This window comes from Leopardus geoffroyi, chromosome D1, assembly GCF_018350155.1.
Source record: "Leopardus geoffroyi isolate Oge1 chromosome D1, O.geoffroyi_Oge1_pat1.0, whole genome shotgun sequence".
Taxonomy (NCBI): Eukaryota; Metazoa; Chordata; class Mammalia; order Carnivora; family Felidae; genus Leopardus; species Leopardus geoffroyi.
Window position 1 is genome coordinate 66,533,482 of NC_059329.1, and position 20,536 is coordinate 66,554,017.

The 20,536-nt window shown below is 38.6% G+C and overlaps 1 protein-coding gene across 4 annotated transcripts in view; it reads left to right on the forward strand.

Annotated features, from left to right (window-relative positions):
- The window catches only part of SWAP70 (switching B cell complex subunit SWAP70), a 79,174-nt gene that overhangs the window by 42,057 nt on the left and 16,581 nt on the right, over positions 1-20,536 (forward strand). For all 4 annotated transcript variants that reach the window (XM_045484462.1, XM_045484464.1, XM_045484463.1 and 1 more), the window contains 4 exons: positions 14,309-14,536; positions 16,715-16,861; positions 18,001-18,109; positions 20,266-20,447. In XM_045484462.1, coding sequence (XP_045340418.1) covers positions 14,309-14,536; positions 16,715-16,861; positions 18,001-18,109; positions 20,266-20,447 — 666 coding nt within the window. The remainder of the gene's footprint in view (positions 1-14,308; positions 14,537-16,714; positions 16,862-18,000; positions 18,110-20,265; positions 20,448-20,536) is intronic.

Sequence of the window (20,536 nt, forward strand, 5' to 3'; positions counted from 1 at the left end):
TAAAAAGACTAATATGAAGAATTATAATTAGCTATAGTTCTCCCCTAAAAAAAAAAAACAAAAACAAAACAACAACCTGTCATTCCTTAACTTTTGACAAATTATTTAACCTCTTGAGATTTAATTTCCTATCTATAAAATAGCGCTGGGGCACCTGGGTGGCTCGGTTGGTTAAGCATCTGACTCTTGATTTCGTCTCAGGTCATGATCTCACAATTCATAAGATTGAGCCCTGCATGGGGTTCTGTGCTGACGGCACAGAGCCTGCTTGGTATTCTTTCCCTCTCTCTCTCTGCCCACCCCCTGCTTTCTCTCAAAAACAAAACAAAACAAAAATTAAAAATCTTTAAAAAATAAAATAGGGCTAAATAGAGGTTCTGCATTTAAAGGACTTAGCTCAATATCTGGTATGTAATATGTACTCAGTAAATGTGGTAACTCCTATGACCACTATTATTGCATTTTTATGTAAGTCTGTTTATTTCCTTAGGACAGATTTCCAACAGTGGAACTCTGAGTCCTAAAAAACACGCTTAAAAAAAATTTTTTTTAATGTCTATTTTTGAGAGAGGGAGACACAGAATCCGAAGCAGGCTCTAGGCTCTGAACTGTCAGCATAGAGCCTGACGTGAGACTCGAACTCATGAACTGCGCGATCATGACCTGAGCCAAAGTTGGATGCTTACCCAACTGAACCACCCAGGCACCCCCAAAACACACTTTCAAGGTATTTGATGAACAGGTAGAATTACCCTTTGGAAAGGTTGTACCAATTTAGATAGCTATCAGCAGTGATTGAGGACTATTGTTACCCATCCTGCCAATACAGAGTCTAGTCTGTGATTTCTGTGATTCATATTCATGTTAGGAAAATCTGTTTAAAAGTGCACACTACAAAATTTTATTTAAAGCCAGCAAGCATTTATTGACTGCCAACAATAGGCAAGGCACCAAGAGTAATGCAAAGTGCAAAAGATTACTTCCTGCCTTCACGGAGTTTGTAGTCTGCTCAAGGAAAAAAATAAGTCAAATGTAATTTAAAGCAAAATAGACTACCTGTTACAAGAGAGATGCAAAGGGCATACAAATACAGAGAAGGGATAGATTTATTCTAGCTTGGGGGAAGTAAGGGATCAAGGAAAGCTTTTTAACAGACAATGTAGTAGTTAAAAGTAAGGTCTTAAATTTTTTCCATAAAGGGCCAAACAATAAATATTTGAGGCTTTGTGGCCCTTTAGGCCATCCTGTCTCTGTTGCAGCTACTTAAATCGGCTGTTATGGCGTGAAAGCAGCCACAGACACTATGTTTGTTGCTGTACTTCAAATATTGCTGGACTTTGAAATGTGAATTTTGTATGATGTTCATGGATCATGAAATTTTTTTTTTTTTTCCTCCCAACTACTTAAAAATGCAGGAAATGTTCTTAGATCATGGATGTATACAAACATGCCATGAGCCAGATTTGGCTGCTGGGCTAGAGTTGACTTGTGGACTGGCTTTTGCTGTTCCCTGGTTAAGGGCAGGGGTCTGGAGTCAGATTTCCTGGATTTGACTTCTAGCTCTATCACTGTTCACTAGCTCTATGACTTTGGGCAATATACTTCATTTGTTTTTGCTTCAGTTTCCTCAACTATAAAATAAGACTAATGCTAGTATCTACCTCTTACTCTTCTTGTGAAGATCAGATGAGGAGAATGCCTGGCCCTGAAAGTGCTCATTTAGTATTAGCTCTTAAGTTTATGGGGAAATTAGCACTTGTGCTGGGCCTTAAAAGATGGGAAGAATTTTGATTAATGGAGAAGAATTCTGGGTGGAAGAAACATGGGCAAAATTATATGAGTGAACAAAATTATAAAAGCAAAGGGCATGTTCTTTTTTTTTTAAATTTTTTAAATGTTTATTTTTGAGAGAGAGAGACAGAGTGTGAGTGGGGCAGGGGCAGAGAGAGAGGGAGACACAGAATCCAAAGCATGCTTCAGGCTCTGAGCTGTCAAGCACAGAGCCCAGTGCGGGGCTTGGACTCACAAACCGTGAGATCACAACCTAAGCTGAAGTCAGTTGCTTAACTGACTGAGCCACCCAGGCACCCCAAAAAGGAATTTTTAAAAAGGATATTGGGTAGCTCACAGAATTGTCATGATGGCTGAGACCAGGTTTGAATGCTATCATTCTGGAACTATCCTGGTCACTCCAGTGAGGAACCACAAGGAAAAGCTGCTGCCACCAGGGGGTGGGTATTGTACTTGTGCCATGGAAAACCTCTGACCCTGCACATTTGGTGCAGCCCAGGAACTCTGATCTTCTTGCAACTGTTTTTGCTACCAGAGAGAATTCTCTGTGCCCGCTTTTCAGTTCATAGTCAGAGGATAACACATGTAATTGGTATGGCCTATGTCAGGTACCATGAGATAGTTGCAAAGGAGTCCTGGAAAGGGTCCATTTACATTTTTATTGTCTGTATTGGGAGGTAGGGAATTGCCTAGATGTAAGAAGGGGGTTCGATGCTAGGCAGTCAAAAAGAATGACACATGCCCTGTCTAACTGGAATATGCTAGAAGGAAGAAGAATGGTGGTAGATGAGGCTAGAAGGAGTTTTGACTTTATCCTGTAGGCAATGGGGAGCTGTGAGCCACTGATGATTTTTTAAAATATTTATTTATTTGTTTTGAGAGAGAGAGAGAGAGAGAGGGGCAAGGGCAGAGAGAGAGGGAGAGAGAGAACCCCAAGTGGGCTCTACAGTCAGCGCAGAGCCTGATATGGGGCTTGATCCTACAACCGTGGTGAGATCATGACCTGAGCCTAAATCATGAGTTAAATGTTTAACTGACAGAGTTACCCAGGCACCCTGAGCCACTGATGATTTTTAAGCAAGAGAGTGTCAAATAAATAGATGAAATATGGAGAGATGTGAGATGGGAAGTTGAGAGAAGGTAAGTGGGATATGGGGACCGAAGTATAGTGATGTTAGTGAGAATGGAAAAGAAGATCAGATGGGAAGGACCTAGAGGTGACAGGACTAAAAGTTCATAGTGCCTGGTGTAGGCCTATAGGCAGGTTTCAGGCCTGGGCAATCGGGAGGTAATAGAGTGTAGTTATTTAAAGCATGATCTTTGAAATCAGACTGCCTGCTTTAAATCCTGACTGAACCACATTTTAACTATGTGACTTTGAAGAGATTAATTCATCTCTTTGTTTGGGTTTCCCCATCTGTAAAATGGGGACAGCTACTTCATTCATTGGACTCTTGTGAGGACTGAAATAGTTGATATATGTGAAGCATTTAACATAATGTCTGGCCCCATGATGAGTGCTCACTAAATAGTGTCAATGTATGAATGACAGGATGATGAATAAGTTGGAGATATGGTGTCTGATGATGGGTTGGGTACATTGGTATTTTAAGTGGGACATACTTGTGGAGCTGTCCTGTATTCAACTGGAATTACACTTCTAGAGTTTGTGAGAAGTTAGGGCTGGAGACAGAGATGGGGAAGCTATGGGAGTAGGTTAGATCAAGGAGGAAGAAACCACTGTGGGAGAAGTGAGGGCTTAGGACGGAACCTTGGGACTGTTTCTGTAACAGGAAGAGGAAGTAGTTTTGGTACAGGAAGCTGAATTGAATAGTCTATAAGGTAGGAGGAGAACTGGGAGAGTATTGAGTCATGAGTGCCATAGAAAGAAAAAGTTCTAAGAAGCAGAAAAGTAGTTACTAGCATTAGATGCTACAGAAAAATTAAGAGGGTGATACATGAGAAGTTGCCCTTGGATTTACCAATTAGGTGGTCATTGGAAATCAAGTAGAACAGTTTTATGTAGTGGTGGGAACAGTTTTTTTAGTGCTTAGTAACAATAATGATGTGATAGTGTGTCAATGTTAAAGGGGATATGAAGTGGGGCGCCTGGATGGCTCAGTCGGTTAAGCGTCTGACTTCAGCTCAGGTAACGGTCTCGTGGTCCATGAGTTCGAGCCCCGCGTGGGGCTCTGGGCTGATGGCTCAGAGCCTGGAGCCTGCTTCCGATTCTGTGTCTCCCTCTCTCTCTGCCCCTCCCCCGTTCATGCTCTTTCTCTCTCTGTCTCAAAAATAAATAAACATTAAAAAAAAGGGGGAGGATATGAAGAATAAAATGTGTTATGGAGTCTTGTCCATGAAAATTGTCTAGCTTAATACAGAGACATATAGAAGGAATGGAATATTGATAGGTGTTGAAAAAGATGTATTGATGGTATTTAAAAGTAAAAAAAAAATGTTTTTTTAATGTTTACTTTTGAGAGACAGAGAGAGACAGATCATGAGCAGGAGAGGGGCAGAGAGAGAGGGGGACACAGAATCCGAAGAAGTCTCTAGGTTCTGAGCTGTCAGCAGAGCCCAACGCGGGATGTGAACTCACAAACTGTGAGGTCATGACCTGAACTGAAGCTGGACGCTCAACTGACCCAGGTGCCCAGGCACCCTAAAAAAAATTAAAAAAAAATTTTTTTAACATTTATTTTTTATTTTTGAGAGACAGAGAGAGACAGAGCGTGAGCAGGGGAGGGGCAGAGAGCCTGAAGCAGGCTCCAGGCTCTGAGCTGTCAGCACGAGCCTGATGCGGGGCTCGAACCCACGAACTGTGAGATTGTGACCTGAACTGAAGTCAGACGCTTAACAGACTGAGCCACCCAGAAGCCCCCAAAAAATGTTTTTGATGTTTATTTTTGAGAGAGAAAGCGACAGAATGTGAGTGGGGGAGGGACCGAGAGAGGGAGACACAGCATCTGAAGCAGGCTTCAGGCTCTGAGCTGTCATCACAAAGCCCTACACAGGCCTCGAACTCATGAACTGTGAAATCGTGACCTGAGCCGAAGTTGGATGCTTAACCAACTGGGCCACCCAGGTACCCTCTGGTGGTATTTTAAAAACCTAGCTGTTGCTTGGAAGAATTATGCTAATAAAATCTCCAGTGTTGTCTTTTAAAACATTTTGTAGTTACGCTTAGTGTTCTAAGTTTATTTGTGTTTTCTTTGGAATTGGAGGTGGAGTGGGTCTCTTACCTGTGATGTTTGGGCTCTTACCATCACTAAAATATTCATGGTAGACTTGAAATTGATCTCGTCCTGATTTCAGCGTTAGAAATTTCCTTAGTAACTAAGGAAACTTACCTTATTCCTCAAGGGGGCACTTGCTTGATATGGAGGACTTGTCATTGGCTTTAAATCATTGTTGAGCCATGGGCTATGAAAGGAGCCGGTCAGCACTAGCTTCCTGATTGCTCTGCCTAAGAAACTGCTCCAGGGGGCCTGAAGAACTGGGGCCCACATGAGCCTTGAGGTGTACCATGACTGTATCCACTTCTGTACTCTAGAGCCCCGCCAAGGCTCTGTGGGCTGTTAGGAATGTCTTTGGTTGTGTTTCTTCTAAACAAATTAATCTCATTCCAGAAGGGAATAGCCTCTGTTTAGAATAGCCAGGCAGCATACCTTGTCATGTTATTGTTTGGACTTATTACTCTGTTTTGACATCTTTAACTCTCTCAGCATTTCTTCTGCTTAGATTTAGAATTAGAGTTAGTTTTATAGATCCTTTCTCTGTGGCCAGAAGTACTTATGTGGAGAAAGAATCATCAGGACAGATTTATGTGGAATTGCTTTGTCTGGCTGCTGAACCAACCTCCTGTTAAAATATGGCTATGTATTTATTAAGCTCTTAGCACGTCTCCTGTCCTTGGATGAAGCACTGTAAACTCAAGATCACACTATTTTATGGAAAATACTAGAGTCATAATATTTCTTAAGGTGGTCATTCTCTGTTACATTTTGTTTCCTTCCTAAATACTTTAATAACATTAAAAAAAATCCCATATTTTGAACTAGTTTTAGATTTAGAGGTTTTAGTAAAATTTAATGTAAAGATAAATAAATTTTAAAAATAAATTTTGAAGTGTAATGTCTTAATTTGTCATGAGTGCATATATGAGTTTAATTTGTAATTTTACCAACAGTTTTTAGGTTTTATAAGTTTAAGGTAATTTTTATGTTTCCAGTCATCCATCTACCATAATGATTATTTGTATTTTGTTTGAGTCCAGAATGTTTTTAAATTTTTTTTTTCCAACGTTTATTTTATTTTTGGGACAGAGAGAGACAGAGCATGAACAGGGGAGGGGCAGAGAGAGAGGGAGACACAGAATCGGAAACAGGCTCCAGGCTCTGAGCCATCAGCCCAGAGCCTGATGCGGGGCTCGAACTCACGGATCGCGAGATCGTGACCTGGCTGAAGTCGGACGCTTAACCGACTGCGCCACCCAGGCGCCCCAAGTCCAGAATGTTTTTAACTGAGATTTTATTCTCTAGTTTTGATTAATGCTATATAAGATATAAGTAACAGTGGTAGTTATATGAGTAACATAAGTGGTATAAATGTTTGATTTTGATTCAGTTTCCCATGACCCAGAAAGTAGTGTCAAAAATATTAAATAAATGTTTAAGTGACTTACACCATGCATAATTCAAGAAATAGTATGTTCCCATTTAAGATGGTTCCTTAATTTTTGTCAAACGATATTCCTGGAAATGTGTGTCTGTATAGTTTTTTCATTAGCATTCATTTTCCGCAGAGCCAAGAACAAAACAGGATGTGTCTGTTGTGGACTTATTTGGAAGAATTGCTTTGATGCAATTAAATATCAAAACTGAAATAGTTTTAAGAGATCCTTAGTGAATGAAATAAAACCTAAATTGTTGTTAAACCAGTAAAGGCCCTTTTTTAATGATGACAGGGAAAGAACTTTTAACAACATGATTTTTGGAGCCAAAGGCCTTGAAAATCACATGCAGCTTGAAAGTTTATTCCTTTGTTATTTTTGGTGAAACTTGCTTGGAAGGAGGAAGTAAGCTGCTTCCTGAAACTGAATGAGCTTTTAGAATTGATGCAGGCCACTCGAGACTAACACGGCAGCACGTGATTTATTATTTAGTGTAATTGAATAGTTGAGAGTGGGAATGTTTGTCTCTTCCTGGCCCAATATAATGAATTAAGAGATCCTTAAATTATTTGGTAATGATAAGTATATGATTGTGTTGAAAGTCAGCAGGAAATAAGTCTAGATTATTTGGGACAATCACTGGGAATGCTGAGCAGTTGCTGGGTGCGGATGACAAACTCAGGAGGGTTTGGGAGTGCGCACCTTCATAAAGGTTTAGGATGAACCAAGGAAGCTGCCTCTAGAGCTGAGTTTGCTACTAACAGGTACTCTCAGTTACTAACATTATTAAAGACCATTGGATATACAAGAGAAACTGAAGCTTGGAGTGGGAGGGACTTGGGCATATTCACAGTGGATGTATATTCACAGTAGATGAAGAAAAGCTAAGGCTGTTTCCCGATTTGTAGTATGAATGGTCAGTCCAATGCACCATTTTGTCATGCCTATCCACGTGACCATATGCATATGCTTCTGTTGGCCTTACTGCTAACACTTCTACTTGTGCTTGTACTGCCTTTATCCCACCTTGTGATCAGACAGCATGGGCCCTTCTTTTTACTGCATTAGGGAGATTGAACTTCTGTACATGTTAATGCCTCTAAGTTATTTTACTTTGGGCAGTTATTCATCTTAATGTCCTTTTTAACTTTCTTTTTCTCTCTTGTCTCTCTTTAGTCTCTTCTTGTCTTTAATCTTTTTTCCTTTTCTTTTTTGGTACATTCTGTCCTTTTTTCTTTCTCTCTCATCTTTACCATTTTCTTTCTCTCTCCTCCACTGATTATCCCTGTTACTACGTCTTTTTTTTTTTTCTTTAAAGATTTTATTTTTAAGTAATCTCTACACCCAAGTTGGGGCTTGAATTTACAACTTCAAGATTAAAAGTTACATGCTGTAATTACTGAACCAGCTAGGCACAAATGAAATTTTTTTTTTTTCATTTTTATTTAAAGTTTATTTATTTATTTTGAGAGAGAGAGTGAGCAAGCACGTGAGAGCATGCACAAGAGCAGGGGAGGAACAGAGAGAGAGAGAGAAAGGGGAGAGAGAATCCCAAGCAGGCTCTGTGCTATCAGTGCTGAGCCCTCCGCGGGGCTCAATCTCACAATCTGTGAGATCATGACCTGAGCCAAAGTTAAGCATCTGATGTTCAACCAACTGAGACACATTCATCCAGTGGAGACATGCAGGCATCCTATGTTTTTGTTTTTTAAAGTAAGCTCTATGCCCAGCATGGGGCTTGAACTCACAACCCTGATATCAGGAGTCACATGCTCTACCAGCTGAGCCAGTCAGGTGCCCTGATCCTTGTTACTTCTTCTTCTTCTTCTTTTTTTTTAAATCTTTTTAATGTTTATTTATTCTTGAGAGAGAGACAGAATGCGAGTGGGGGAGGGGCAGAGAGAGAGGGAGACACAGAATCCGAAGCAGGCTCCAGGCACCAAGCTGTCAGCACAGAGCCTGACGTAGGATTTGAACTCACAAACTGTGAGATCATGACCTGAGGTAAAGTCAAACCCTTAACTGACTGAGCCACCCAGGCACCCCTGATCCTTGTTACTTCTATTTAAAAACCAAGAAAATAATAATATCTGATAAACTTAACAGTAGATGTTATATCTCCAACAAGGGAAAGGAAAGACCTAAGTGTGTTTTTCTCCAACAAGTAAATATTTGTTGACTACTTACTATATACTTGATTTAGGAGATTAGATAATTTCCATATTAGAAGACTTTATAGTGTCTCATCAAATTTAATTACTAGAACTCTTGATATTTTTTGACTTTGTGATATTTTGTGGATGTACATTTCTTTGCAAGCATGTTTTTTCTATTGTTGGCATTCTTTTTCTGCTAAAATATGTTATTTCACAAACAGCTTTATAACCAAATTAGTAGAAATGCAAAGGAGAGAAAGAAAAATTAACTCACAATCTTATCTGTAACAAGTTAGACTTACTATTTCTGTGTTTTCCTCTAGTATTTGTCAAAATATTTACAGAGTCTTTATGCAGTGGAAATTATAGGTAAATTTAATTGAGCATTCTTTTATTTATTTTTACATTTTTATTTTTTTGGTATTATTATTTTTATTAGAGAGAGAATCTTTTTTTTTTTTTAATGTTTATTTTTTTTAGAGGGGTGGGGAGGGGCAAACAGAGGGGGACAGAGGATTCAAAGCAGGTTTGGTGTTGACAGCATAGAGCCTGATTTCAGGATTCGAATTCACAAACCATGATATCATTACCTGAACTGAAGTTGGACACTTAACCGGCTGAGCCACCCAGGAATCCTAAGGGGGGGGGGGGGGGGGGGAGGAGAGAATGAATGAATGAATGAATGAATGAATCTTAAGCAGTCTCCATGCTCAGTCAGAGCCTGATGTGGGGCTTAATCCCAAGACCCTGGGATTATGACTCAAGCCAAAGCCAAGAGTTGGATGCTTAACTGACTGAGCCACCCAGGTGCCTCTCTCAAATGTATTTTTAGCAATCCCTGTCAAAATAACATCAGCATTCTTCACAGAGGTAGAACAAACAATCCTAAAATTTGTATAGAACCAGCAAAGACCCCAAATAGCCAAAGCAATCTTGAAAAAGAAAACCAAAGCTGGAGGCATCACAGTTCTGTACTTCAAGCTGTATGACAAAACTGTAATCATCAAGACAGTATAGTACTGGCACAAGAACAAACACATAGATCAAAGGAATAGAACAGAGAACCCAGAAATGGACCCACAAACATATGGCCAACTCATCTTTGACAAAGCAGGAAAGAATATCCAAAGGGAAAAACACAGCCTCATCAACACATGGTGCTGGGAAAACTGGACAGCAACATGCAGAAGAATGAACCTGACTACTTTCTTACACCAGACACAAAAATAAACTCAAAATGTATGAAAGACCTAAACATAACACAGGAAGCCATCAAAATCCTAGAGGAGAAAACAGGCAACAACTTCTTTGACTTTGGCTGCAGCAACTTCTTACTTGACATGTCTCCAAAGGCAAGAGAAACAAAAGCAAAAATTAACTATTGGGACTTCATTAAGGTAAAAAGCTTCTGCACAGCAAAGGAAACAATCAGCAAAACTAAAAGGCAACTGACAGAATGGGAGAAGATATTTGCAAATGACATTGGAGAAAGGGTTAGTATCCAAAATTTATAAAGAACTTATCGAATTCAACACCCAAAAAACCAATAATCCAGTGAAGAAATGGGCAGAAGACATGAATAGACACTTATCCAAAGTCGACATCCAGATGACTAACAGACACATGAAAAAATGCTCAACATCACGTATCATCAGGGAAATACAAATCAAAACCACAGTGAGATTCCACCTCACACCTGTCAGAATGGCTAAAATTAGCAACTCAGGCAATGACAGATGTTGGCAAGGATGCGGAGAAAGAGGAACCCTTTTGCAGTGCTTGTGGGAATGCAAACTGGTGCAGCCGCTCTGGAAAACAATTTGGAGATTCCTCAAAAAATTAAAAATAGAACTACCCTACAACCCAGCAATTGCACTACTAGGTATTTAACCAAACGACACAGGAGTGCTGATTTGAAGGGGCACATGTACCCCAATGTTTATAGCAGCACTATCAACAATAGCCAAAGTATGGAAAGAGCCCAAATGTCCATCGATGGATGAATGGATAAAGAAGATGTGGTATATATACACAATGGATGATTACTTGGTGATCAAAAAGAATGGAATCTTGCCATTTGCAACAATGTGGATGGAACTAGAATGTGTAAGTCAGAGAAAGACAAATACCACATGATTTCATTCATATGTGGAATTTAAGATACAAAACAGATGAACATAAGGGAAGGGAAGCAAAAATAATATAAAAACAGAGGGGGAGACAAACCATAAGAGACTCTTGAATACAGAGAACAAATTGAGGGTTGCTGGTAGGGTGTTGGCTGGTCGGGGGAGAGCTAAATGGGTGAGGGGCATTAAGGAGGATGCTTGTTGGGATGAGCACTGGGTGTTAAATGTAAGTGATGAATCACTGAATTCTATTCCTGAAATTATTATTACACTACATGTTAACTAACTTGGATTTAAATTTAAAAAAAAAATAAAAAAATTAAATGTCATTTAAAATGTTTGAATAATGCACCACTCAGTACAAAAGGAAATAACATTGATGGAGTACCTACCATGTCAGACACTGTGCAAAATAATCAGTATTTGTCTCATTTTATCCCCATAGTAGTTCTATATGATAAGTGTTGTTATGCCCATTTCATAGATGAGAAAATTGAGGCTTAGCTTAGTTTATTTCAGTTTAATAAACAGTAATTGAGCTTTACCACATTCTAGGTATGGTGCTGAGTTCTGGATATTCAAAGATAGGTGGGACATGGTCCCGTCTATAAGGAATTCAGAAAATGGTGGGAATCCAAATGATTAAGAGATAATTTCAGTACAATATGCTAAGTGGAGTGACATAGAAGAACAACTGACCTGGGGGTGCCTGGGTGGCTAGGTTGGGTAAGCAGCTGACTCTTCATTTCAGCTCAGGTCATGATCTCACTGTTTGTGGGTTCAAGCCCCATATTGGGTTCTGCACTGACAGGATGGAGCCTGCCTGGGATTCTCTCTTTTCCTCTCTCTTTTCCTCTCCCCTGCTTGTGCTCATCCTCTGTCTCTCTCTCTCAAAATAATTTTGGGGGGGGAAAAAAAAAAAGAACACCTAACTTGGATTAGGGTTGGTCAGAGCAGTTTTACTAGAGTAGTGCTTTCTCAAACTTTAATGTACATATGGAAGTACCTGGGTTCTTGTTAAAATGCAGATTTTGATTTTTGGGTCTTTGGTGGGGTCCAAGATTCTTCATTTCTAACAACCTAGGTGATGCTGCTGCTGCTGTTCATACCTCACTTTGAATAGGAATATCCTAGACGACACAGAATTTGAACGAATACCATTTAGCTTGGTGCAGAAATGAGGAGAGGTATTCAAGACAGAGAGGACAGGGTGGGGAAAGGCATAGAAGCATAAACAAGTATGTTAAATGGGTAAACTTATAATCTATGACAGGTATTGGCAAACTATGGCTATGGCTCACTGCTGAATGTAGCCCGTAGCCTGTTTTTGTTTAGCCCATGTGCTAAGAAGAGTTTTTACATTTTTAAAGCATTGTAAAAAACAAACCCAAAGAGTAACTTATGATAGAGATGCACAAAGCCTCAAATATTTACTGCCTAACCCTTTACAGAAGAAGCTTGAGACCCCTGATCTGTGGTATTAGTGAAGTGTGTAAAATCTGCAGTGGGCATAGTGGAAGACATGTTAGAGATAGTAAATGGGAGGGAGGAATGGTGGTCACCAAGGGACACAGGAGAACTTGGCCTTTATCTTTGAGGTGATAGAGAACCAGGACAGGATTTAAAGAGGGAGGTGAGGGGTGTCTGGGTGGCTCAGTTGGTTAAGCATCCAGCGCTTGGTTTCAGCTCATGCTGTGATCTCACGGTTCATGAGTTTGAGCCCTGCATTGGGTTCTTGCTGACAGCACGGAGCCTGCTTGGGATTCTGTCTCTCTCTCTCTGTCTCTTTCTGCTCCTCCCCTGCTCACTCTCTATCTCTCTTTCTCTCTTTCTCAAAAATAAATAAGTAAACAAACATTAAAAAAATATAGAGAGAGGTGATAGGCTCAGGTTATGTTTTGAAAAAATTTCTCTGGCAGAATATAGATACAAGGGAGCAATGCTGGAGGCAAGGATACCAACTGGGAGGCCTGAACAAGGTAGATGAAGTAGGAGGGGATGGGTTTGAGAATTGTCTGGGAAAAAGTTTTTCATTTTCTCTTGACTATAACCCATAGGAAGCTATTACTTCATGACCAGCACACATAGGCATACCCACAACACCAAACTAACCACAAAACATTTGTCTTTATTGTGAGTAAACTCAAATATTTTCATTCAGTTAAAGAAGATGCTGGTGACTATGTAATAAGTTGATTTTATATTGGGTTATAACCTACAGCTTGAAAAGCACTGATCTGGGGAAATGAAACAGTAGGATTTTATCACTGATTTGGAATAAAGGAATAGGGAACAAGGATTGGCATGGGTGAATGGTGTTGTTCCCAACTGAAATCAATAATAGAAGGGAAAGCCATTTGGAAGGTAGAGGTGACGCATTCATTTTTGGATGTGTTGACTTTGATAGCATCGTAGGAAACCCAGGCTTTCCAGAAGATAGCAGTTTCTCATTCAGTGAGTATTATTGCCTGTTTTGTTTACCTGCTGTTATTTGAATAGCAATATTTTCTACTGTTCTACACAAAGGTATGTTTTTCAGGATTTAATAAGCTTTTTCAGCCCAGGGTAGGAATTTGGCCATTGTTTCCAACATTGTCAATGTTATAATGGGAGGAAGCATCATAAATTTCAAATAATTGGCTTACGTGGGAAATTTATAAATTGGGGACTAAGTTGTAAATACTAATTTGAGATGCTTATTTAATTAGTACTTGCATATTAATTCAGTAAGATCGATATTCTGATATATTTAAGTATTTATCCAACAGAGAGTAGTCAAACCACATCAATTAAGTGTATGTGTACAGTTTGCTTTAGTTCTGCTATAGTATACAAATATACTATGCTATTAGAGTGTTATAAGTTTTTGATTCCTTCAAAAAATTTTTTTGTAATGTTTATTTTATTTTTGAGAGAGCAAGAGAGACAGAGCATGAGTGGGGGAGGGGCAGAGAGAGAGGGAGACACAGAATCTGAAGTAGGCTCCAGGCTCTGAGCTGTCAGCACAGAGCTCGACTTGGGGGTTCAAATTCATGAACTGTGAGATCATGACTTGAGCCAAAGCTGGATGCTTAGCCAACTAAGCCACCCAGGTGCCCCTCAGTTTTTGGTCCTTATTCTATAAGGTTAATACAGGACTAGTGGCATTTTGTCTATACCTTTCCTTTGATAATATCATGATTTTTAAAAAAAAATTTTTTTAACGTTTATTTATTTTTGAGACAGACAGAGACAGAGCATGAATGGGGGAGGGGCAGAGAGAGAGGGAGACACAGAACCGGAAGCAGGCTCCAGGCTCTGAGCCATCAGCCCAGAGCCTGACGCGGGGCTCGAACTCATGGACCGCGAGATCGTGACCTGAGCTGCAGTTGGACGCCCAACCGACTGAGCCACCCAGGCACCCCAATATCATGATTTTTTAAAGATATAATTTTGAAACTAAAAAGGAACATTTCCTAAGTTGACCTTATCAGTGTAAATAACATAGATACATACCTAAGTTTAAAAGTTATTATTTTTTTTTACTAGGAATTAATAATTAAAAATTTTTCTTTTTATAGATTGAATACCTGCTTAAGAAACTTACAGAAGCTATGGGAGGAGGTTGGCAACAGGAACAATTTGAACATTATAAAATCAACTTTGATGACAGTAAAGATGGTCTTTCTGTGTGGGAACTGATTGAACTTATTGGAAATGGACAGTTTAGCAAAGGCATGGATCGGCAGACGGTGTCCATGGCAATTAATGAAGTCTTTAATGAGCTTATATTAGATGTGTTGAAACAGGTAAGAGTCCTGGAACACTGTGTTTCTCCTTACCTTTAGACTTTGACATGTTTGAAATAGGACATTTTCATTTGAGTATAAGTCATTTATACCTTTATACTGATTTAGAACAAGAATAAAGTTTCTTATTTTCCCAGTCTTGTATTAGACTTAAAAAAAAATTACTGATACAATTTTGAAGTATACTTAAGCATTGGGAAGTTGCTATTTTGAAAGAATTGTTTAAATGACCACATTTCCAAACTATCTTTAAAGTACTTTCATGTCACGTGTACATCCATACTTGTTGATCTGAGAGATCCTCATGGCATGTTGTTCAGAGAAAAAAAAAAAACACCAGATTGTTGAACAGGAAGTATATTGTAATCCCTTTCATATAATGTGATATATATGTGTAGGGCTATCTGGAAGGATGCTCACCAAAATGTTAAAAGTGATTACTCCTGGATTGTAGGATTCCTGTAAATTTTATTTTATTCTTTATTCCTTTCTTGTTGATTGGATTTACTACTAGATTCTATACATGAATGTATGCATATGATTACATATTTTAATTTTTTTATATATTTTTTTAAGTTTATTTCTTTGAGAGAGAGAGAGAGAACCAGCTGGGTAGGGGCAGAGAGAGAGGGGGACAGAGGATCTGAAGTGGGCTCTGTACTGACAGCAGAGAGCCTGATGCAGGGCTCGAACTCACAAACTGTGGGATCGTGACCCAAGCTGAAGTCAGATGCTTAGCCAACTGAACCACCCTGACACCCCTATATATTTTTATAAAATTAGAAAAATAGCCTCATTTTTGGAGTAAATACCTTTATATAGCAAAGTTGCATTTATCTTGTTAGATTATGACCTACATAGCATCTGATATAAATATGGAATGCTTAATGATTGTTAAATAGAATTTACATTTTTTTTTTTTAGCGGCTCTTTCACATTTTTTACATTATTATACTGAATAATAATTCCAATTTGGGATTTCCTTACTTTGGTCCTTTATTTGCTCAGTAGGTGAAGTTGTGTCTTTGCTCTTTTTCCCTAATTGAACCCATCAAGAAACATTAATTGAGGTTTCATTTGTATAGGTTTTTGGTGTTAAAAGAGATGTGAGACATGGTCTGTGTCCAAAGAGGACTTCTAGGCCCACCAGGATGGCAGGATAATTGGACTACAGATGAATTTCAATATGAGATAGCTTTTGCTTAAATGTCCAAGGATGAGGAAGCTGAACAAGTAATATGATTAGAACTTGGTATAATAACCAAATGATACAGTCAAGCTTATATTATATAATGATAATGAATAGTCTGCTATAGGGTATCAGCACTTGTACATTTACTATTTAAAATTCATCTATTCTCAGACAACCCTGAAGGGCTTTGGCCTATAATTATAATTTTGCTGAAGTAAAAATATGAGTTATATACCTTTGTGACTGATTTGTGGGAAGAAAGTATAGAAGTGCAAGTGTAGAAGCCAGAATCCTAACTACTTGGTCCAGTTCTTTTTCTTTCTGCTCATCTGGAGGAGTTCATCCTCCAGAATAGTGAGAGGTCAGGTAGGAAGGGTAGGTTGGTGCCAGAAGGTGATTGGTTGAAAGATATATTTGGCCAACTTTAATATTTTCATTGATTGAGGTTTTAGTTTGCTGAGAATCACTGTTAGGGTTTTGTGTGTGTGTGTGTGTGTGTGTGTGTGTGTGTGTGTTAATCAGAATAGACAGAATAGTATAATGAACCCCCATATACCATTCACCCAGCCCCAGTAACTACCAACACATAGTTAATCCTACCCTCCTACTTTTGCCTCTCCTGTATCTTGAAACAAATCCCAGATATTTCATTTTATCTATAAATATTTCAATAGGTATCCCTAAAAGATAAGGAATTCTAAAAAATCACAATGTTTTTAGCACCAGGAGTCCTAAGGCTACTCTCTGTATGTAGCATGGGGTGGAGTTAGAGGGGTTGTCTCTGCATGCCCAGAATTCTGTGTAAACTTTTGTGTGCGTGTATTAGCATGAATTTGACTGGGTATAGTGCCCCTGGCCTTCATAGATCCTCAGTGGGTTCGTGATCTCCAGAGGTCCGGAACCACTGATATTCATGTATTCAGGAAGAGATATCAGCTCTTATAAGAAAAAGAACAGGTATTTATATAAAATTTAATCTTTCATAGGGTTACATGATGAAAAAAGGCCATAGACGGAAAAACTGGACTGAACGCTGGTTTGTACTAAAACCCAACATAATTTCTTATTATGTGGGTGAAGATCTGAAAGATAAGAAGGGAGACATTCTCTTGGATGAAAACTGCTGTGTGGAGGTCAGTCTACTGTTATTTCTTTCTGTTGCTGCCCCCTGCTGCCCAAGTGTTTTATATTCCTTCTAGACTTTATAGTCTTGAAAGAATCTTAAAATTTACATTTCTAAAATAACATAGGCATACAGTTGCCATAGTTTCTGAACCAAAAACCAGAGATACCTGACAAAAGTTTTTTGTAATGTGAATTTATCTTCTATCTTATGGAAAAATTATAGGGATTAAATCAGATTTGTTTGTACATTTAAGGAATCATTTATTGAATAAAATGGAGTCATAAAAAAGAGCACAAAATTATTCAGTAAGACAGTGTTTGAAATCATGAATATACCATGACATCTGGGCCATTTTGAGTATAGTAAATAAAACTAACGAAAATGGGAGCATTACCTTTGAGTATTTTGGGTGACTTTCAGTACACTTTATTCCCAGATATTAATTCGGTAAAGAAGTGAAGTCTTCAAGAACAGTAATTTTGAGTTTTTAATTTATATCTAAACTATCACCATATTTGTATTTCTTGAAGAACATTTAAAATACCTAACATCTCACTCATAAATGACAGTGTATTTTGATGGATGAAATAGTATAGATATATTAATGCCTCTGGGTTTGCACTGCCCACTAAGCGGTCTTCTTAGATTCAACTACACATGGATACTCACGAGGTTATCATAGGCCATACCAGTCTACTTATAAGGATATAGGAGAGGAGCTACAGCTTGCTAGCAGTAACATCCCAGGTCAAAGAGAGTGGATCTGCATCAGGCAGATGTGGGAATCACCCTGGCTTAGAAGTCTCATAGCCCATTGGAGTCAATACGTGGGTATACCTTCCAGGGTTCCTATAAAGGATGTGCTCACGTGCAAGAGTCATTGTGCTTAGGAAAGCCAAAGCATAGTGTCCCTATCAGGTGTTGGTGGTTCTCCTAGTCCAGATAAAGTATGCTAATCAGGGTTATTTATTACCATAGGAATGGTTGCCTAGAGGACAGCATTTTGTAAATTAGAAATATGCTCTTATGGACTTTTTTTATTGATGTTGAATTTCAGCAAGATTTGTGTAAATAGTTAAGATTGAACTTAATTTCAATGCTTAGAAATATAAAATTAAAAATAACTAATTTTGCTTTCCTTGTTAGTCCTTGCCTGACAAAGATGGGAAGAAATGCCTTTTTCTCATAAAATGTTTTGATAAAACCTTTGAAATCAGTGCCTCAGATAAGAAGAAGAAACAGGAGTGGATTCAGGGTAAGGCAATTTTTATTATTTGTCATGATATAACTTGAGAGCTCTGACTTTGTATTTTTAAATCTCATTTTAATCTCATGAGGCATTGTTCCCTCATTGTAGTTATTTCTACATGCAGCATAGTAACTGAAAGAAAAATAAAGTGAAAGGAAGTCCCAAATTTTTCATCAGTTTCATTTGTATAATGAACTTGTGGGAAAATTATAAACTATACATTTTAGGGTTTCTTTTTTTTACTTTTATTTTTTAAAGATAATGGAATTTCCCATTTTAAGGACTATGAAGAATTTTAAAGTGATCATCATGAATTTTTAATAATACAGAAAACAGGAATAATACAGTCGCTTTTGAATATTTCCAATAATTTTCAAGATTTGTTATTTTCACAAGAAATCACTAGTTTCAAATAATTATCTCAAGAACACAAACTTTTGATTTAATAACTTTTTTAAAAGCTTATTTATTTATTTTCAGAGAGAGAGAGCACAAGTGGGAGATGGACAGAGAGAGAGAGAGAGGGAGAGGGAGAATCCCAAGCAGGCTCCATACTGTCAGTGTAGAGCCGGACGTGGGGCTCGAACTCACAAACTGTGAGATTATGACCTGAGCTGAAACCAAGAGTTGGATGCTTAACTGACTGAGCCCCCTAGGCCTTCCAATGAGATTTTTTTTTTTTTTTTTAATCATGAAAAAGGATTCCGAATATGGTATTCTTGGACATAAGTAAGATACTGTTATGCTGAAAGTTGTGGTCATTTCGATGTGGTTTAAGAGTTTGAGGCAAGCGCACCTAGGTTTAAGTCCTCTTTCCTGGGTCACTTGAGTTGAGTTAGGAATTTTGTAGCTGTTTTTCCTCTTCTGTAGAATAGGGATAATAGTACTTACCTCTCAAGGTTTTTGTGAGGGCTAATAATTAGATAATGAAGATATACTTGCACATTAAAAATGTTTTTAGAATACTTATTTATTTTTGAGAGAGAGAGAGAGTGCGAGCGGAGGAGGGGCAGTGAGAGAGAGAGGGAGACACAGAATCTGAAGCAGGCTCCAGCCTCTGAGCTCTCAGCACAGAGCCCGACGTGGGGCTCGAACTTACAAACTGTGAGATTATGACCTGAGCTAAAGTGGGATGCTTAACCGACTGAGCCACCCACGTGCCCCTATACTTGCACATTTTAAAAAAGACACATCATTGCAGAAATATTTGTGATAGATTGCAAACAGCCTAAGTATCCATTAATTGTGAAATGGTTGAATAAATTATGGTACAGTAACACAGTGGAGTTAGGTACATTATGTTTAATGTTTGATGTACTGATAATGGAAATCTCTCCAAGATAAATTAAGTGAAAAAAACCAAGGCTCAGAAGGGTGTATTATGTCAAAGGAAGGTGGAAGGTGTATATACCTCCTTATTTGCATATGCTTAAAATATCTCTGGAAAGATGCAGAAGAAATTGTTAACATTAGTTGGTAGTGGAGAGGGGAACCCAGTACTTGGGGATAAGAATAGGAGGGAGACTTTTCCTGTAGATCTTTTTATGCTTTTGAATTTGAACAATGTGAGAGTATTAACTGTTCAAAAAATTAAATTTAAATAATTCAAACAATCAGGAAAATATGTAAAAATTAGATAATGCATATAAAAGGTATACATATAGCAACTACTCAATAACTGGTAGCTATTATTACCATCTCAGGAAGGGAGTGTATAAGGAGATGGTTTCATAAGGCATAGATAAGGGGCAGACTAAACCCAGCAGGTAGCAAGTCAGATATCAGGAACTAATAATCTCAACCCTAACTATGTCTTGTTCTTATTTGGCCTTTTGAGAAATAGAGAGAAGGGAATTAATTGAAAGTATTTGAAGTTCTTCAAATGTGTGTGATATTCCCGAATCAAGTATCTTTTTAAGCACAGATGTACAGTTACGGAATTTTAGAGCTGGAAGGGACTCTAGAAATCATCTCTTTCATTTTAGAGATGAGGAAACTGATTCTGCAGCAGGTTATGTGGCTTGCTCAAGGTCACACCATTTCTCAGTGGCAGAATCAGAATCTACACTGGGTCTCTGGTTTTCTTCCCAATGTGCCACGTTTATGTTAGGCTTACAAAGAATAAACAGTATATTCCGTTTTTTATCTTACACTTTTTATAGCCATTCACTCTACTATCCATCTGTTGAAGTTGGGCAGCCCCCCACCACATAAAGAAGCCCGCCAACGTCGGAAAGAACTCCGGAAGAAGCTGCTGGCTGAACAGGAGGAACTGGAGCGACAGATGAAGGAGCTCCAGACTGCCAACGAAAATAAGCAGCAGGAGCTGGAGACCGTGAGGAAGGTGGGAATGGGCTGAGGGAGGGCGCTCTGTTTCATTGCAGGAGCGACAGCTTCCTTACTTACAAGCTTTGGTTCTACCAAGACCAGGTT